Raw genomic sequence first — 16,844 nt, 5'->3', positions numbered from 1 at the left:
TGCATTCTCAACACTAGGTTCATATCCTCATCCATATACCTCCTCTTTGTCCCCTGCCTGGCAGCTCCATGTCCAACATTCTCCTACCAATATACTCACTCTCCCTCCTCTGAACATGTCTAAACCATCTTAATCTGGCCTCTCTAACTTTGTCCCCCAAACGTCCAACATGAGCCGTCCCCTCTGATGTACTCGTTCCTAATCCTGTCCAACCGTGTCACCCCCAAAGAGAACCTCAACATCTTCAGCTCTGCTACCTCCAGCTCTGACTCCTGTCTCCTGTCTCGGACTTTATCTCTTCAAATTATAAAAGGAATAACAGGCATAGGGACATGCAGTTTTAGGAAAATATTCACCAACAGGGTGGCATGATGCGACTAGACACAAAGCTGAGTTGCTGGTTTCATTGTTGTAAGCAGGTCCTGATGTGATTTATTCCTCTTATACCACAGCAATTGACTTTTGTTTCCATAAAGAATGATATTTGTGTAAATGTATAGATATCAGTAACTACACTGGTCAAGTTCATCAAGAGCTCTTAGTTGCTGTCGTAGAAAGGACATTACATTTATATTATTTACTGTCCAGTGTCACCCAAATGAGGATGGGGTTCCCATCTGAGCCTGGTTCCTCTCAAGGTTTCTTCCTCATATCATCTCAGGGAGTTTTTCCTCAACACCGTCGCCTCAGTCTTGGGCATTAGGGATAAATTTTAGGGGTAATTAATACCTTAACTTTTCTATGTTTCTGTACTTCTGTAAAGCTGCTTTGAGACAATGTCCATTGTTAAAAGCGCTATCTAAATAAATTGAATTAGATACATGTTGCACAGATGAAACAAATGATCACTCTATCACTTTATAGCAGCTATAAACACTGGCACTGGAAACTCCTTCCAATTTGCCAATGTCAATATAAAAGAATTTCCCCGGAGCAAACCTATACCATGTCAGTGATCCAGTCACGTTCTTGTGTTTTGCTTCAAGAAATTTTCCATCCATTTATTTTTGTCAGCTGTTTTACTTCGTGCGTGTTGAGTGTGTGAGGTAAGATGGTAAGATGTGTCAAGTCAAGAAGTGACTGTTTTTTTCTCACAGAGTGTGAACAAACCTAAGGACTGGTACAGGAGCATGTTTCGACAAATCCACAAGAAACCAGAGGGTATGTAAACACACACACACACACACACACACACACATGGAGATACACACGCAAACACATACACAGACACACAGATATACACACCGGCACAGATATACACAGACAAAATTATAGACACAGAGAGACACAGACAAACACACACACATACAAACACACACACAGACAGACGGAGAGACAGGCAGGCAACACAGAGACTCGCTTTTACTCTCTCTCTCTCTCTCTCTCTCTCTCTCTCACACACACACACACACACACACACACAGAGAAACAGACAGGCAACACAGAGACTCGCTTTTACTCTCTCTCTCTTTCACACACACACACACACACAGAGAAACAGACAGGCAACACAGAGACTCGCTTTTACTCTCTCTCTCTCACACACACACACACACACACACACAGAAACAGACAGGCAACACAGAGACTTGCTTTTACTCTCTCTCTCTCTCTCACACACACACATAGATAGATATACATAAAGACACATACACAGATATACACAGACACACATACAAACACACACACACACACATACACACGTACACACAGACACGCAGATGTACACAACAACACACACAAACACACACATGGACATACACGCGCAGACACATACACAGACAGAGAGACAGACAGGCAACACACTCTCAGACACACACACACACATAGATATACATAAAGACACAGACACCGATATTCACACACACAGACACACATACAAACACACAAACCGATGCACACACACACACACACAGAAACACAGATATACATAAAGACACAGACACAGAGATATACACACACATGTATACAGACACATATACAAACACACAGGCACACACACACACACACACACACCCTGCGCATACACACAATGCGAAAACCTCTTCCTCTGTTTTCTTCTGCTTTTATCTGGAATTGGTTTTAGAAATTGGAGAACCCGCATCTCACACACTCTTCCTGTGGAAAAACTGAGTAAAAGTGTTCAGTCAGCCTTAAAAAAAGTGTAACCCGATAGACTTTCACTAACAATGAGTCGAATTCTAACACCAAATACGGCCATTATTTACTTTGCTAACTTCGGTCGCTGGCTCTCAGGCTTTCCTAAACATGAACCAGCGTCTCTCACAAAAACAGTCTTTCACTGAAGGGCCCCGAGTGAAACGTCTGAAACTGTTCCCAGATCAGCAAACCTCCTGGCAGTTTCTGCCGCCATCCGAAGCCAAGCGCGAGATTGATGTAATCCTGCTGTCAGCATATCGGGCGGATCACAAATCACTACGAAACCGATCCTCACAAAAGCCACTGAAATATTCCATCAGGCAATATTTTTTTAAACGTGATTAATACATTTAACAAGCTGCTCAAAGAGCTCTGCTGTCACTAAGCTGATTTATCCACAACGATTGGAATAACGATTGGAATGTTTTCTAATATTTTATTCTGGGAAAAGGATTTATTGCAGATTCGTGCATTTGAACAGATCTCATTGCATTGCACTTTAAGAGACTGATGGATTTAAATCAGATAGACAGAAAATCATGCTTAAACAAAAACAAAGGCTGACTACGATTAAGGGATATTCTCAGGCGATGCTTGCTAGCTAAGATGAGAGAAAATGTTCAAATCTAGCTAGCCAGCATATGTGAAAATCCCTAAATCTTAACTTGCAATTAGGAATATCTCTGTTTGTCATGTCACATGCCAGAGAATCTGAAGCTCATACACTGTATTGGAATATTCCATGGTCAACTGTTAGTGGTATTATAAGTGGAACAGCAACTTAGCCATGAAGTGGTAGGTCATTTAAAATCACAGAGCTGGGTCGGCGCATGCTGAGACCGTGCGCAGAAGTCGTGAACTTTCTACAGAGTCAATAGCTTCAGACCTCCAAACTTCATGTGGCCTTCAAATTAGCTCAAGAACAGTGCGTAGAGAGCTTCATGGAATGGGTTTTCATGTCCAAAGCGGCTGAGTCTGGTGTGGAGGAACTTGACTGGCACTGCACCTCAACCCGATAGAATACCTTTGGGATGAATTAGAGCGGAGACTGTGAGCCAGACCTTCTCGTCCTACATCAGTGCCTGACCTCACAAATGCGCTTCTAGAGGGAACGGTCAAAAATTCCCATAAACACACTCCTAAACCTTGTGGAAAGCCTTCCCAGAAGAGTTGATAGCTGCAAAGGGTGGGCCAACTCCATATTAAACCCTACAGATTAAAATTGGGACGTCATTAAAGTTCATGTGCATGTAAAGGCAGACGTCCTAAAATTTTTGGCAATGTAGCGCATAAAAGTAGACACTCAGCACTTTAAGAATTTGTAGTGTCTCATAAGTAGTTCTGTTTTTACATAGCCTACTAGGGGCAATATATTCATTACAACCTTTAAAGTAAATGGTGATCTCAAACCCATTTCTGCTCTCTGAGACGCCCCAAGTAATTTAGCTAAAATTTTATCTTCAGCCACTAAAATTCTGTGTAAGCTTATCCAGCAGACGTACAAACACACTGAAAGTCAACAAAGTCCTGACTCATTTTATATCAGACTCGAGGCGATAAAATTATTGATTTGTTCATACTGACTGAAAATGTCTGATAAGATGATTTCCATTCCGCCGGCAGAATGACACACCGGTGTAGTGCTAAATAAATAAATAAATATATAATTTGTTTGCTAGCTATCCACTTAGTCTGTGAATAAAAAATGCTCCTTCAAAATCCGTAAGGATCATTAATGTAATTATTAATTATTGATGATTATGTTCATTAATGACATTTTTAACTAAATGAATTAACGCAGAAAATATTCTACAGATTTTTATTTTTTTTAATTTTTACTTTATTTTTCTAATTACATACTTCTCTCTCTCTCTCTGTCTCTCTCTTTCTCAGAGCCAGAAATCGACTGGCAAGAAAGTGAGTAATCAGTCGAAGAAAAATATTCCGACAACCCCGAAGCATGTTTTGTCATGTCAAGAATTATGCAAGACATTTTTTTATAGCCTGATTGATGCCTGATTTTACAACCTGACAAGCAGCTCAAAAGTTCCCACGTAAAGCATGCAGACTGACACAGCAGAATTATATCCATGTACAATATGAATAAAAGTCTCGTTAGATAGTAATTACTAGCAGACTCGCTATATAATTGCGTAGTATGTGATGAGGTGAAGTTGAATAAGCTTGAAGCTTTTGTATATCGTGTTTCAGGGAGGGTGGATACCACTCCAGCTGCAGACTCGACTCAGGAGGATGGACCTGGGACTAGAAAAGACCCCTTCACCCTGACACAGCATGGAGCGCTGCCTGACTGGTGAGGCTGTTACTTAAATCCATTTAGTTCTCGCCATTTTGAACTAAGAAACAATTCCCCCTTGATTCTGACATTTCAATACGTTTCATAGGAATACATTTACATTTAGCAGATGCTTTTATGCAGGAAATACAAGCAAAGTCTATATGTATCCAGCAGAGGACAATACCTGTAGTACAGGTTTTGGGATTTTTTATTGAGGAATAGAAAGTGAACATAGTAGAGCTGGTGAAAGAGCAGCTTTTTATTCATTTAAATTTTGGGGGAGGATTGGGGACGGGTGATTTAAGGGTGGAAAGTTGAGTCTTAAGCATTTTTTAAAGACAGTAATGGATTCTGCTGTCCAGATTGAGGATGGAAGTTCATTCCACAACTGAGGGACAGTCAGTTAGAAGGTTCTGGAAAGGGACCTCACGTCTCGCTGAGTAGAGTCTACCATTTACATTAATAGAATTTGGCACATTCATCTCATTCATACAACTGACCAACTGAGGGCTCAAGGGTCCAGCAGTGGCAGTTTGATGGTCTTGGGTTTCAAACTCTCAACCTTCTGATCAGTAGTCCAACACCGTAAACACTGAGCTTCACCAATTACCAATTATTTAAAATGTATATGGCCGTAAATGAACCTTTTAGCACACATTATAGTTTCTATAGTAACAGTTCATTAAGTGGTAAACACTAAAAATAGTTTAACTATATATATATATATATATATATATATATATGTTGTTGGGGCTTTCGACGGTGCGCAGGGGTCAGCATGGGCACCCTGACTGGTCTGCGGCTATGCAGCCCCATACGCATGATACACTGTGTATTCTGACCCCTTTCTATCAGAACCAGCATTAACTTCTTCAGCAACTTGAGCAACAGTAGCTTGTCTGTTGGATCGGATCACACGGTCCAGCCTTCACTCCCCATGTGCATCAATGTTAGTAATGCAAATAGTGTTTTTTGTGTTATTAGCTGAGAGAGAGAGAGAGAGAGAGAGGCTTGTGAAGCGTCGTGTTATCATGTAAATGATAACAGGAACTAACCAGTTCCTTATTTAACTATTTAAAAACAACAGATTTGTTAATATTCAAAAGATTTCAGAAAGCACAGTGTCACCACATTTTTGACCAAGCATATTAACTAGCCATCCATCCATCCTTCTATCCATCCATTCTTCCTTCCTTCCGTCCATATGCTGAGCTAAGCTTTTATACTCTCTGTCACCCACCCACCAGTTTTAGAAGTGTAATGTGGCAATACAGACGAAGAAAATTCGAGAGGCAGATAAGTGACTGCAGGCAGGTTATGATCCGTTGCTGCAGGCTCTGACAATGAGAGCGTGATAAAGTATCTGCGTATTCGGGGGGTGGGGTGTGTGTTTCAGGGCTGACCTGGGCGATGTAGTAAAGATTCCAGAGCCGAAGAGCATTTTCGACTTCGAGCCAGGACAGGGAGGCACCGCGGAGGAACGTGTGCAGGTAAGAGGCTTTTCTTGCAGAAAAATGAACCCGCATTTGAAGGTTTTCACTCAATGAAATGAAATCAAATCTCCCTGAGTTGAAACGGTGGTGGATTTTCTCGTTGTTTTTGCCTGTTGCACTTTCTATATATCCCCAGACTGATTTCATGGGCTTTGCTCCCAACATTGATTTAAGTAAAGGGATGCTCTGCAATTGTTTTTAAACCTTCATTGCATCTGTGGTATATGGAATAACACACAGATTTCTTCCGACACGTTTCCTTGTTTCAATAACAAAAGTAGAGGAAAAAACATGGTACGCAAAATAAAAGCTGCAGGTATCAGATTCAGGTCTTGAGAGAAAGTCTGTGTAAAGCTGTTGTGTCAACACCAATATGCGCAATACACCAAAACATAGTTGCGGTTACTTTCCAGATGGATACTGTGCAACCAAGTGATCTATTTTTTGTCCAGTCTTGGAAAATGTGTTGAAATGTCGTAATGAAATGTGGTAATACGGCATGTTGTACAGGAGCTACATACTGTATGTGGGAGCAAAGATTACATGGAAAAACACTCCTTTAATCCGTGAAACTCCCTGGAACTATTACATACATATCCCATTGTAGTTAATAATAGCGACAGAATGAAAAACTGAATAATTCATAATAGCCACTGAATGATGATTCTGTATGAGTGATTCATAAGGTAATTATTTTAGTGAATATTTGAATGAATAAATGTGAGTGCTATAACTGTGTATATTAAAATAAGTCACAGACTTCAACAGCTTCTTAACACGCAAAGAGCTTCTGTAAATGATCTCTTTGTAATATCTTCTTGATTTTCAGTGCAACTTTGCTCGGGTGAAAGACGTGTTTTGTTGTTGAACGCTGGTATTTCAGCGTGTGGGTTCAGCTTCAGCCTTTTCATACACAAAACATAGAGAGAGCGAGAGAGAGAGACAGTAGAAAGGAAACTTCCTTTAAGGATTACTTTTTGTCTGAGCCTTTGAAAATATGGCCATTTGTCTTGACAAACCTTTTCTTTATCACTACAGAAGAAAAAATACTTCTGTATAACTCCAGATTTATTCAGACTGCTCCTGAGATCTATAGCAGCCATTGAGATTTTTCAGCCTAGTGCCACACCTGATACTTGAACCAGCGGTGCACTCAAGTGGAGCTTGTGAATTCGTGCTCTTGACATAGGAACACGTCCTGTTCATGTTGTGAAATTAGTGCGCGTTTGGGAGATACAGGTGCTGAGCTTACAAGCTAATAACAAAGGCTAATAACTGATCTGGCTAGCACATAGCGATGAAGAGTTTTATATGAACCACGAAACGTATGGAATGGAAAAGTGACAGCGAAAAACAAGACAGTAATGTTCAGAGGATCGACATGTTCCACAGCTGTGTTTGAAAATTAATGAATGAACTTGGGTGGAAAATTGACACAAGATTGTGTCATCATTTCTGGTTAATAGCACATGAGTGAGCTGTTCATTTGAAATCTGTGTGTAAAGAAAGTGAACATGACCCCAGTGGAATGAAATAAAGACTGAATAATGAATCCAGTGTGAATCATCTGTTTGCTTGGGATGGAAATCTATGGATTAAAGTTTAATAAAGTTTAAGGTAGAGGTAGAGTTTGAACCTTTCTAAGATCTTAGCATGGCTTTTTTAATAGACAAGAGTGTTACAAGTTTATTTGTAAGTAATAATAAAAATAATAATATATAATATAATAATAAAAAAAACAACAACAATAATAATAATAATAATAATTATTATTATTATTGTTGTTGTTGTTGTTGTTGTTGTTATTATTATTATTATTATTATTATTATTATATAAGTCAAAAGAAACAGCACAAAGAATATGTTCAGTCAATTTGAAAAATTCTGCTGGAATAAAATACACAACAGATCTGATCAGTAAACAGTAAATGGCAGTACAATCTAGAGGAGGGGGGAGGTCGATTAGATTGTATTTATATTGAAAAAAATTCAAAATCTCTTTCAGTACTGATATAATGGAATCTTGACCAGTACTGTATGTCCATTCAGATGGGATTAAATCCTAGAGTAACTCTAATAATAAATCCATGAGCACAGGTCCCTGTGTAAACTTAGTCCCGTCCAAATAGGGCCTGGTTTTGTCCTTTTAGGGTGTACAAACTTTATGTATACCCTTGGGGAAAAGTGTATCAGTAATAAGAAATATGTCGAGATCATATTCCAGGCTTTTCATATCAAGGGTGTAAATTGAAAATGCTGTGGGTTTAGGGAAAGATTCATAGATTAGACTCAAAGCTGTCTCAGACTTTTTTATTTTGATCTTCCTGAGAATTGTTTCCATATTATTCCCATTGCACGTTGGCACGCTAACAAAAATGCATCAGAGCTGCTTTGGCCTGTTGATGCGTACTAGTTCTTGCTGTCTTGTGAATGTGATTAAACTCCTTCCAGTTTAAAGAATTGGCAGGTCTCCCTTTTTTATTCAGAGCTTTTACTGTTTTGTTTACAAAGCTTAAGGGCTTTAGGAAATAGTTCTCAAAGGAACCTTGAACCGTCTTAAGAACCGTGCTTCCGTGCTCATCGTCCTGCCCGAACGGAGAGAAGTGGCTTTCTTTTTTCTTTCATGTTGAATCAAACCACAAGAAAATGTCAATGGGGCGAGGGAAAGAGGGCGAGATGTAGCAGCCATTAAGGGCTGAGTGCGTTTGTTGCATTGTGTGCGACTCGTTACAGTTTTCTCGTTAATCAGGTCACGCTCCAGAGGTAGGAAGAAATGGACTCATTGTTCTCTCCCACTGCCAGACAGAGCTGTCTTGTGATCACGATTAGGCCTGTTATCCGAGTTATCCGCCTGTCTGATCCAACAGCATTCGGCGAGCTCAGCCATTAGTTTGCTCAGACACCAGTTCAGGCTGCTCCTCCCCGAGACTCATTCCGACTCCGAGACGCCTCTTTAAGACGGAGTCGTCTTCATGAGTTGATCTGATTGCGAGGATGGCTCCTGTTGGCTCCGAAAGGCTCTCGTCATGCCGAGGTATTTAAAAAAAAAAAAAAAAACCAACAGTGTGTTGGTGGTGAAAGTAAAGTAGGGTTTTTGTGGCATGCTGTGGATTCTACCAGACGTTTAATTGTTGAAATGTAATGTTAAATGTTGCGTTTAAGGTCTGATTAGGGAAAGCTGTTGGGCGTTTACTGCAAATGAGGTGCGAATGGAGTTTCACTCGTTTGAACTTGTATGCCTGGAGTCTTAATGAGTTTATTGGAAATTGCAAACGTGTCACACTTATAAACACGTTTACGGTTCGACTTTGTAGACGGATATCTTAGAAACATTATTGCGTCCGATTATCAGGCTCTAAATACTGAAAATTTCTTGAATTACACACTTTAAAAGGACGCTGGACCAAACAGTCTGTACTCAGGAATCTACAGAATCTTTAAATGCAGTGAATGTTGTTATTAATAAGCAATTAGGAAAACGTGGGTTTTTAATTTTGTTTACTTTCTTCAATAATAGATTCCAACAGAATGCATTAAAACTGCATAAGTTGACAAATAATATATCATTTCATGCATAAACATTCAACCTAACACCCCCTAACCTACTCAAGCCCCTGACTATTCGACTGTTCCTCATTTAGATTTCTTCAGTTTTACAACCCGTGGAACTGAATTGAATTTGAATGGGAAAAAAACATCAGGATCCAGATGTGCAAAGTCGTGACAGAGTCATATTTTAGAGGATACGCAGCTGGATTTTGGTGGTTCAAGTATTAGTTAGTGTCTTAATATGAATCAATGTCCTGCAAAAGTATTTGAACATTTGCAAGATATAGATTGATATTATTGATTGATATTATTGATTGATATTATTGATTAGTCTTTAACATAGCCCTCACCTGCACTTCTCCATTCTCTATATCCAGTAACATTTTCCTTTTTTCTTCTCCACAGTCACCAAGGAAACCGCCAGTGCACCACCCTCCTGAGAGAGCTCACTCCCCCTCCATAGAAGTGAGTATGAATAGCATCTTCGGTGCAAATAAACTAAAGCTATAGATAGATATAAAAACAGCTCTTGCTTTTCAGTGACCTTAACCTCTCAGTGTTCTTCTGTCATGCTTTAATTTGTTACTCTGTACTCTATGTGCGCTTTGTTTCTTCAGGCCACTCTAGTATCGGAGCTCAACCGCTTCGAGGCGGAGCTGGACTCAGATATCCGTGGCCTGGAGAGGAAGCTGTCTCTGAAGCAGCAGAAGCCACAACGGCAAGGCAGGGGTGAGGTACTGACCCTCCGCTCAACACACTCTCATCCTCCAGAACCTCTTTTTCACCTCTTTAATATCTAGCCTGATTTAGAAAGTTAGTTCACTTCCTGGATAGAGCTGCTTTTATTAATAGTCCTAGGATTACTTGTAGTATCCCAAATACTCCCTGTACCATAGTACATAAAGATAATAATAATAATTATAAGTAATTGCTTTTGTGACCCAGGTTTTTAATAGACTGTTATCCTGTCTATAATTATATTTACATCTATATACTTCTCCGAGCTTAATGCTGCGAAGACTTTACATTAGATCAGAATACACAATTCGGTTCAGACGGCAAGTACTGCTCTGTTGCGTTTCTATATTCAGCCTGAAACCCCAGTCTTTAATTTCCAGACTATAAACGTCTCGTCTCACACTGCGCACTGTTACAAACTCGGGTCATTTTGCTTTATTAGCAGTTTATCCCCTGCTACAGTTTCCCTGACAACATACTGGCATTTTTCTTTGTATTTCGTGCAATAATGCACTGCTAAAGACCAACAAAACTCACTACAGCAGCAAGATCATCTGTCCTGGAGTAAAACGTTAATGTCTCAGATGCTACTTTTGTTGCTTTTTAGTTACGTTTGGTTCTAGGCACAGTGTTAACTCAGTAAATGATACATATTAAAGGAAGAAAAATGGACATCTTAGGTGCAAATTCTTTAATAAAAAAGACAAGCTACCTAAAACTCCTGAAAGGAATTTAAATTAAGAAGTTAAAAATAAAGAATAAACAGAATATATTATAAATATATCCACAGTGTAATGTCCTGATTGTTGAAATGTACACTGATCAGGCATAATATTATGACCACAGACAGGTGAAGTGAATAACACTGATGATCTCCTCATCATGGCCCCTGTTAGTGGGTGGGATATATTAGGCAGCAAGTGAACATTTTGTCCTCAAAGTTGATGTGTTAGAAGCAGGAAAAATGGACAAGTGTAAGGATTTGAGTGAGTTTGACAAGTTGTGATGGCTAGGTGACTGGATCAGAGCATCTCCAAAACTGCAGCTCTTGTGGGGTGTTCCCGGTCTGCAGTGGTCAGTATCTATCAAAAGTGGTCCAAAGAAGGAACAGTGGTGAACCGGCGACAGGGTCAAGGGTGGACAAAGCTCACTGATGCATGTGGGGAGCGAAGGCTGGCCCGTGTGATCGGATCCAACAGACGAGCTACTGTTACTCAAATTGCTGAAGAAGTTAATCCTGGTTCTGATAGAAAGGTGTCAGAATACACAGTGCAGGACGGGTCAGGGTTTGCTGTTTTGGCAGCAAAAAGGGGACCGACACAATATTACGCAGGTGGTCGTGATGTTATGCCTGATCATTGCATATTAAGATAAATAGTATAGGTCTTTTAGAGACATATTGCACATTGTACACACTTAGAAAATGGGCTGTAGTGTATACAAAGTGTGTTGTAGTGCATATAGCAGCAAGAGTAAACTTAGCGTAGAAGGTAGATTGATGCTTATACACTTTACCTCACAAACACGGAGAAATTCTAGTGGAAGGACCAACAACACTTAGATTATTTCTCCTGGGCTTTAAACGTAAAGCTGATGGATTGCTTTGCTAGCATATTCCAAAATATGTGGCCACAGGATGCCAAAGACTTGGCCATAAACTGTGTAAAGTAGAAAAAAAAGTAAAGTAAAAAGCTATATCTTCTTAGGTGACACCGGATAATGGTTATTCCATGCTGTAACGTCTTTATATATTTATATGTTTTTTATACGTCATTCCGAACTAACTTGTAGCCTCTTTATATTAATTTATAGGCGGATCTCATTAAAATAACCACAACGCAATGCAATATCGGTGGAAGTTTTGCAGTGAGAACATTGTGATTTCATCATCTATCAAGATTCCAAACCCAATGCAGACATAAACATTTTTTCCCCCAGAAAGAGTTGTTCAGATTGTTGTGTAAATTCTGGCTCTGAGAGTTAACCTTAGCTTCATCCCTCAAGTTCATAACTGGTGTCTACTATAGAAGAGACCATTTTTATTTAGAAAAAAAAAAAAAAAAACCCCACTCACTGTTACTCAGGATAAATGAATAAAAGCATTGCATGTAACTGAACATGATCTTTGACCCATGAGTTTCATATCTGACTGCTCACTCGAAATCCAGGCGGATTTTTTTGCTATGTCCCACACGAACCCTGTGCTGATTGTTATCTTGTCTCAACCAGATGCGTTATGAACCTTTATGGATCTTTCTACTATAAAAAAATAATAATAATGCACCTTATATTTATGTTTGTATCTGTAGAGAAAACATGAACTGAATGTGCAGTGTGTAGGACCCAGGGGAGCCTCTTGGGCGGGTACAATCATGCTGCCTCTGTCTTCCCACTCTGCATTCTTGTGTGTGTGTGTGTGTGTGTGTGTGTGTGTGTGTGTAAGAGGTGAGTAGCTAAATGGGCTGGACTTACTGTAGTCTTCTGTTCACAGGGTGAAAAGAACAACACTAAAGGAGCCGCGACATCTGGGAAAGGACCAGACTACAGGTGTGTGTGTGTGTGTGACTAAGTTTACTTCTGGCATGTACACTCTGTGGAATTAAGAATATTGCCATAATAGTCTATATTTCTTGCATATGTGTTATATGTTTTGTTTACCCCTCTCTCTTTCTCTCTCTCTCTCTCTCTCTCTCTCTCTCTCTCTCTCTCTCTGTGTTTGCATATGTTTTTAGTTGTGGCTTTTATCTTCTTTTTCCAATTATGTGCTGCCTCCGGGCAGTCAAGCAATCTGAATTTCCTGTTTATAGTTAATAATTGCTTTCTAGGCAGTGTATAGCACATGCTTTGGATCTTCATAGAGTTTATCTGCTTTATCTAGTTCTTTCTCGATCCTAATGATTCAGAGAGTGTGACAGTCTCCTGCCACCATTGGTTAATTATTGACGGGTTCTGGCTTGCAGCCCAAATACCAGAACCCCTGCTAAGGTGTTTGTGTGTGTGCGTATTTGTGGGTGTGTTTGTGTATGAATTTAGTTTATTTACATATTGTAATCAAGCTAATATTTTCACATGAAACAGTTAAACACACTATTTATGTGTTCACACCTCCCATGTGACTGTGTGTGTGTGTGAGGAAACAGACTTAGGCTTATTTTTAATGCTTTACAGTGGTTTGTAAAATAACACATAGTATGCAGTACATTCAAGATCAGAACAGGCCAGGATATAAGATTGGACAGGATTGGGTAGGATTTGATTGGACAGTATGGGTTGAGTAGGATTTGACAGAATTAGTGCAATTATATGATTGGACAGGGCTAGATAGGGTCGCTTTGCACAAAATGTATAGATAAAGGACAGGATTATATTTGATTTGAAAGGATTGGGTATAGGATAGGATTTAACAGAGTGTGTAGAGTGTGTATGATTATACCAGATTAGACATGATTGGACAGGATTGGATAGGTTAGGAATGGACAGAATGGATACAGTAAGATTAGACAAGATGAGATAGGATTGGAAAGGATTATTGGGTTGGATAAACTGAGACAGGAATGGGTAGAATTGGAAATGACTAGAAATGATTGGACAGGATTGGTTTGGATAAACTGGGTACAATTGTGTAGGATTGGATATGATTAGATATGATTGGACAGGATTGGGTAAAATAGGATTGGACAGAATGGATAGAGTAGCTGTAGAGAGAATTAGATATGATGGACAGAATTTGGAGGGATAGTATTGGATGGAACAGATCAAGTCGGCTTGGGCAAGATTAGATATGATGGTACAATTGTGTAGGATTGGATATGATTAGATATGATTGGACAGGATCAGGTAAAATAGGATTGGACAGAATGGGTAGAGTAGCTGTAGAGAGGATTAGATATGATGGACAGAATTTTGGATGGAATGGATAGAGTAGGCTTGGGCAAGATTAGATATGATTGGACAGGATTGGATAGGTTAGGAATGAACAGAATGGATAGAGTAAGATTAGACGAGATGAGATATGATTGGACAGGATTGGGTTGGATAAATTGAGACAGGAATGTGTAGGATTGGATAAGACTAGACATGATTGGACAGGATTGGGTAAAATAGGATTGGACGATGTAGAGAGGATTAGATATGAAGGACATGATTTGGAGGGATAGTATTGTATGGGATGAATAGAGAAGACTTGGACAAGATATGATTGGACAGGATTGAGTAGAATAGGATGGTATTGATTAGGGTAGGATTAAAGAGAAGCGGGTAGAATGGGTTGATTGGATTGGACTGGACATGATTGCATAGGATCATAGGATAGGATTAATGCCTTATCACCTAAAAAACCTTTGGTACTTTAGGTGATAATCCTATATATATATACCCTGGCCTGTGTTATGTTAAAAAGAAGAAGAAATAAAAGTGGCTGGAATGCTCACGTGACATCTGGTCGTGACGTCTGGTTTGAATACATCTGCATGTGCAAATCCATTCCATTTGAGTGTCCTGTCAGAAACACGTACGGCTAGTGTATCCTCCCTTCTATGTTAAAGGTTAGCAACACTGGATCATGTGTGCGCTCGGTACAGGTATGTATTCAGCAGATTATTTTAGGCTCTGCAAAATGTCTCCCCCTTGGAGATGGCACCCAATACAAATGCCTGTGCCAGATAGGGGTCACTGATAGGATAGGATTAGACAGGATAAGATTAGACAAATGGCAGAGAACCAGACAGTGCTGTATTGTATTTGAAACAGTATGGCTGAAGTGACTGATATCAGATTGAATTGGCTAGTATTGGATATGACCAAGTAGGATAGGATCTAATAAATCAGTCTCACAGGATCAGGTGTGATACAGGATTGTATGCAAGAGGACTGGTTTGAAAAATGGTTGAAAGACATAGTATAGAGACAGTATATCTAGTATTAGATTGGACAGAAAGAGAATAGTATTTCATTGGGCATAATTCAATGACAGGAAAGGACTAGCCTATAAAATGACTAGCCTATAAATGGTCAGATTGGACAGCATAGGAGTAGATATCATTAGACTGTACAGAATTGGACAAGATAGAATTGGACTAGAGAGGATAAGATTGGATGGAGGTGGACAACACGGGATTGGTCTCCTGATATATAAGAATTAGATATTGTGCATTCCAGCAAGAGCATTGCATTCCTGACTGTAGTGTTTTAGCCACTGATGGATTAGACATGGTATGGTGAGAATTCATTGAATTCCTGACTCTAGTATTTTAGCCGGTGATAGATTGGACAGGGTATGGTGAGAATGGATTGGATTCCAGGCTCTAGTATTTTAGGCAGTGATAGATTGGACATGGAATGGTGAGAATGGATTGGATTTCTGGCTCTAGTATTTTAGGCAGTGATAGGTTGGACATGGAATGGTGAGAATTGATTGGATTTCTGGCTCTAGTATTTTAGGCAGTGATAGGTTGGACATGGAATGGTGAGAATTGATTGGATTTCTGGCTCTAGTATTTTAGGCAGTGATAGATTGGACATGGAATGGTGAGAATGGATTGGATTCCTGGCTCTAGTATTTTAGGCAGTGATAGGTTGGACATGGAATGGTGAGAATTGATTGGATTTCTGGCTCTAGTATTTTAGGCAGTGATAGATTGGACATGGAATGGTGAGAATGGATTGGATTCCTGGCTCTAGTATTTTAGGCAGTGATAGGTTGGACATGGAATGGTGAGAATTGATTGGATTTCTGGCTCTAGTATTTTAGGCAGTGATAGATTGGACATGGAATGGTGAGAATTGATTGGATTCCAGGCTCTAGTATTTTAGGCAGTGATAGGTTGGACATGGAATGGTGAGAATTGATTGGATTTCTGGCTCTAGTATTTTAGGCAGTGATAGATTGGACATGGAATGGTGAGAATTGATTGGATTTCTGGCTCTAGTATTTTAGGCAGTGATAGATTGGACATGGAATGGTGAGAATTGATTGGATTTCTGGCTCTAGTATTTTAGGCAGTGATAGGTTGGACATGGAATGGTGAGAATTGATTGGATTTCTGGCTCTAGTATTTTAGGCAGTGATAGATTGGACATGGAATGGTGAGAATTGATTGGATTTCTGGCTCTAGTATTTTAGGCAGTGATAGATTGGACATGGAATGGTGAGAATTGATTGGATTTCTGGCTCTAGTATTTTAGGCAGTGATAGATTGGACATGGAATGGTGAGAATTGATTGGATATCTGGCTCTAGTATTTAGCCAGTTATAGATTAGACATGATACAGTGAGCACACCTTGGATTCCTGGCTGTAGTGTTTCACTCATTGACAGATTGGACAGGGTATAAAAGAATTGCAATAGAATGCATTAGATTCCTGACTCTAGTATTTTAGGCAGTGGTAGATTGGACAGGGTATGGTGAGAATTCATTGGATTTCTGGCTCTAATATTTTAGCTAGTGATAGTTTGGACATGGAATGGTGAGAACAGATTGGATTCCCGGCTCTAGAGTTTTAGCGAGTAATGGTGAGAATGCATTGGATTTCTGGCTCTAATATTTTAGCCAGTGAGAGATTGGACAGGGTATGGTGAGAATGGATTGGATTCCTGGCTGTAGTGT

At 39.6% G+C, this 16,844-nt stretch overlaps 1 protein-coding gene across 7 annotated transcripts in view; it reads left to right on the top strand.

Moving 5' to 3' along the window:
• The window catches only part of sorbs3 (sorbin and SH3 domain containing 3), a 58,342-nt gene that overhangs the window by 30,615 nt on the left and 10,883 nt on the right, over nucleotides 1-16,844 (top strand). For all 7 annotated transcript variants that reach the window (XM_058389099.1, XM_058389098.1, XM_058389103.1 and 4 more), the window contains 7 exons: nucleotides 1,098-1,161; nucleotides 4,054-4,077; nucleotides 4,372-4,474; nucleotides 5,856-5,949; nucleotides 9,907-9,966; nucleotides 10,119-10,235; nucleotides 12,731-12,786. In XM_058389099.1, coding sequence (XP_058245082.1) covers nucleotides 1,098-1,161; nucleotides 4,054-4,077; nucleotides 4,372-4,474; nucleotides 5,856-5,949; nucleotides 9,907-9,966; nucleotides 10,119-10,235; nucleotides 12,731-12,786 — 518 coding nt within the window. The remainder of the gene's footprint in view (nucleotides 1-1,097; nucleotides 1,162-4,053; nucleotides 4,078-4,371; nucleotides 4,475-5,855; nucleotides 5,950-9,906; nucleotides 9,967-10,118; nucleotides 10,236-12,730; nucleotides 12,787-16,844) is intronic.

This window comes from Hemibagrus wyckioides, linkage group LG05 (assembly GCF_019097595.1).
Source record: "Hemibagrus wyckioides isolate EC202008001 linkage group LG05, SWU_Hwy_1.0, whole genome shotgun sequence".
NCBI lineage: Eukaryota > Metazoa > Chordata > Actinopteri > Siluriformes > Bagridae > Hemibagrus > Hemibagrus wyckioides.
This window is presented reverse-complemented; position numbering and strand designations above follow the sequence as displayed.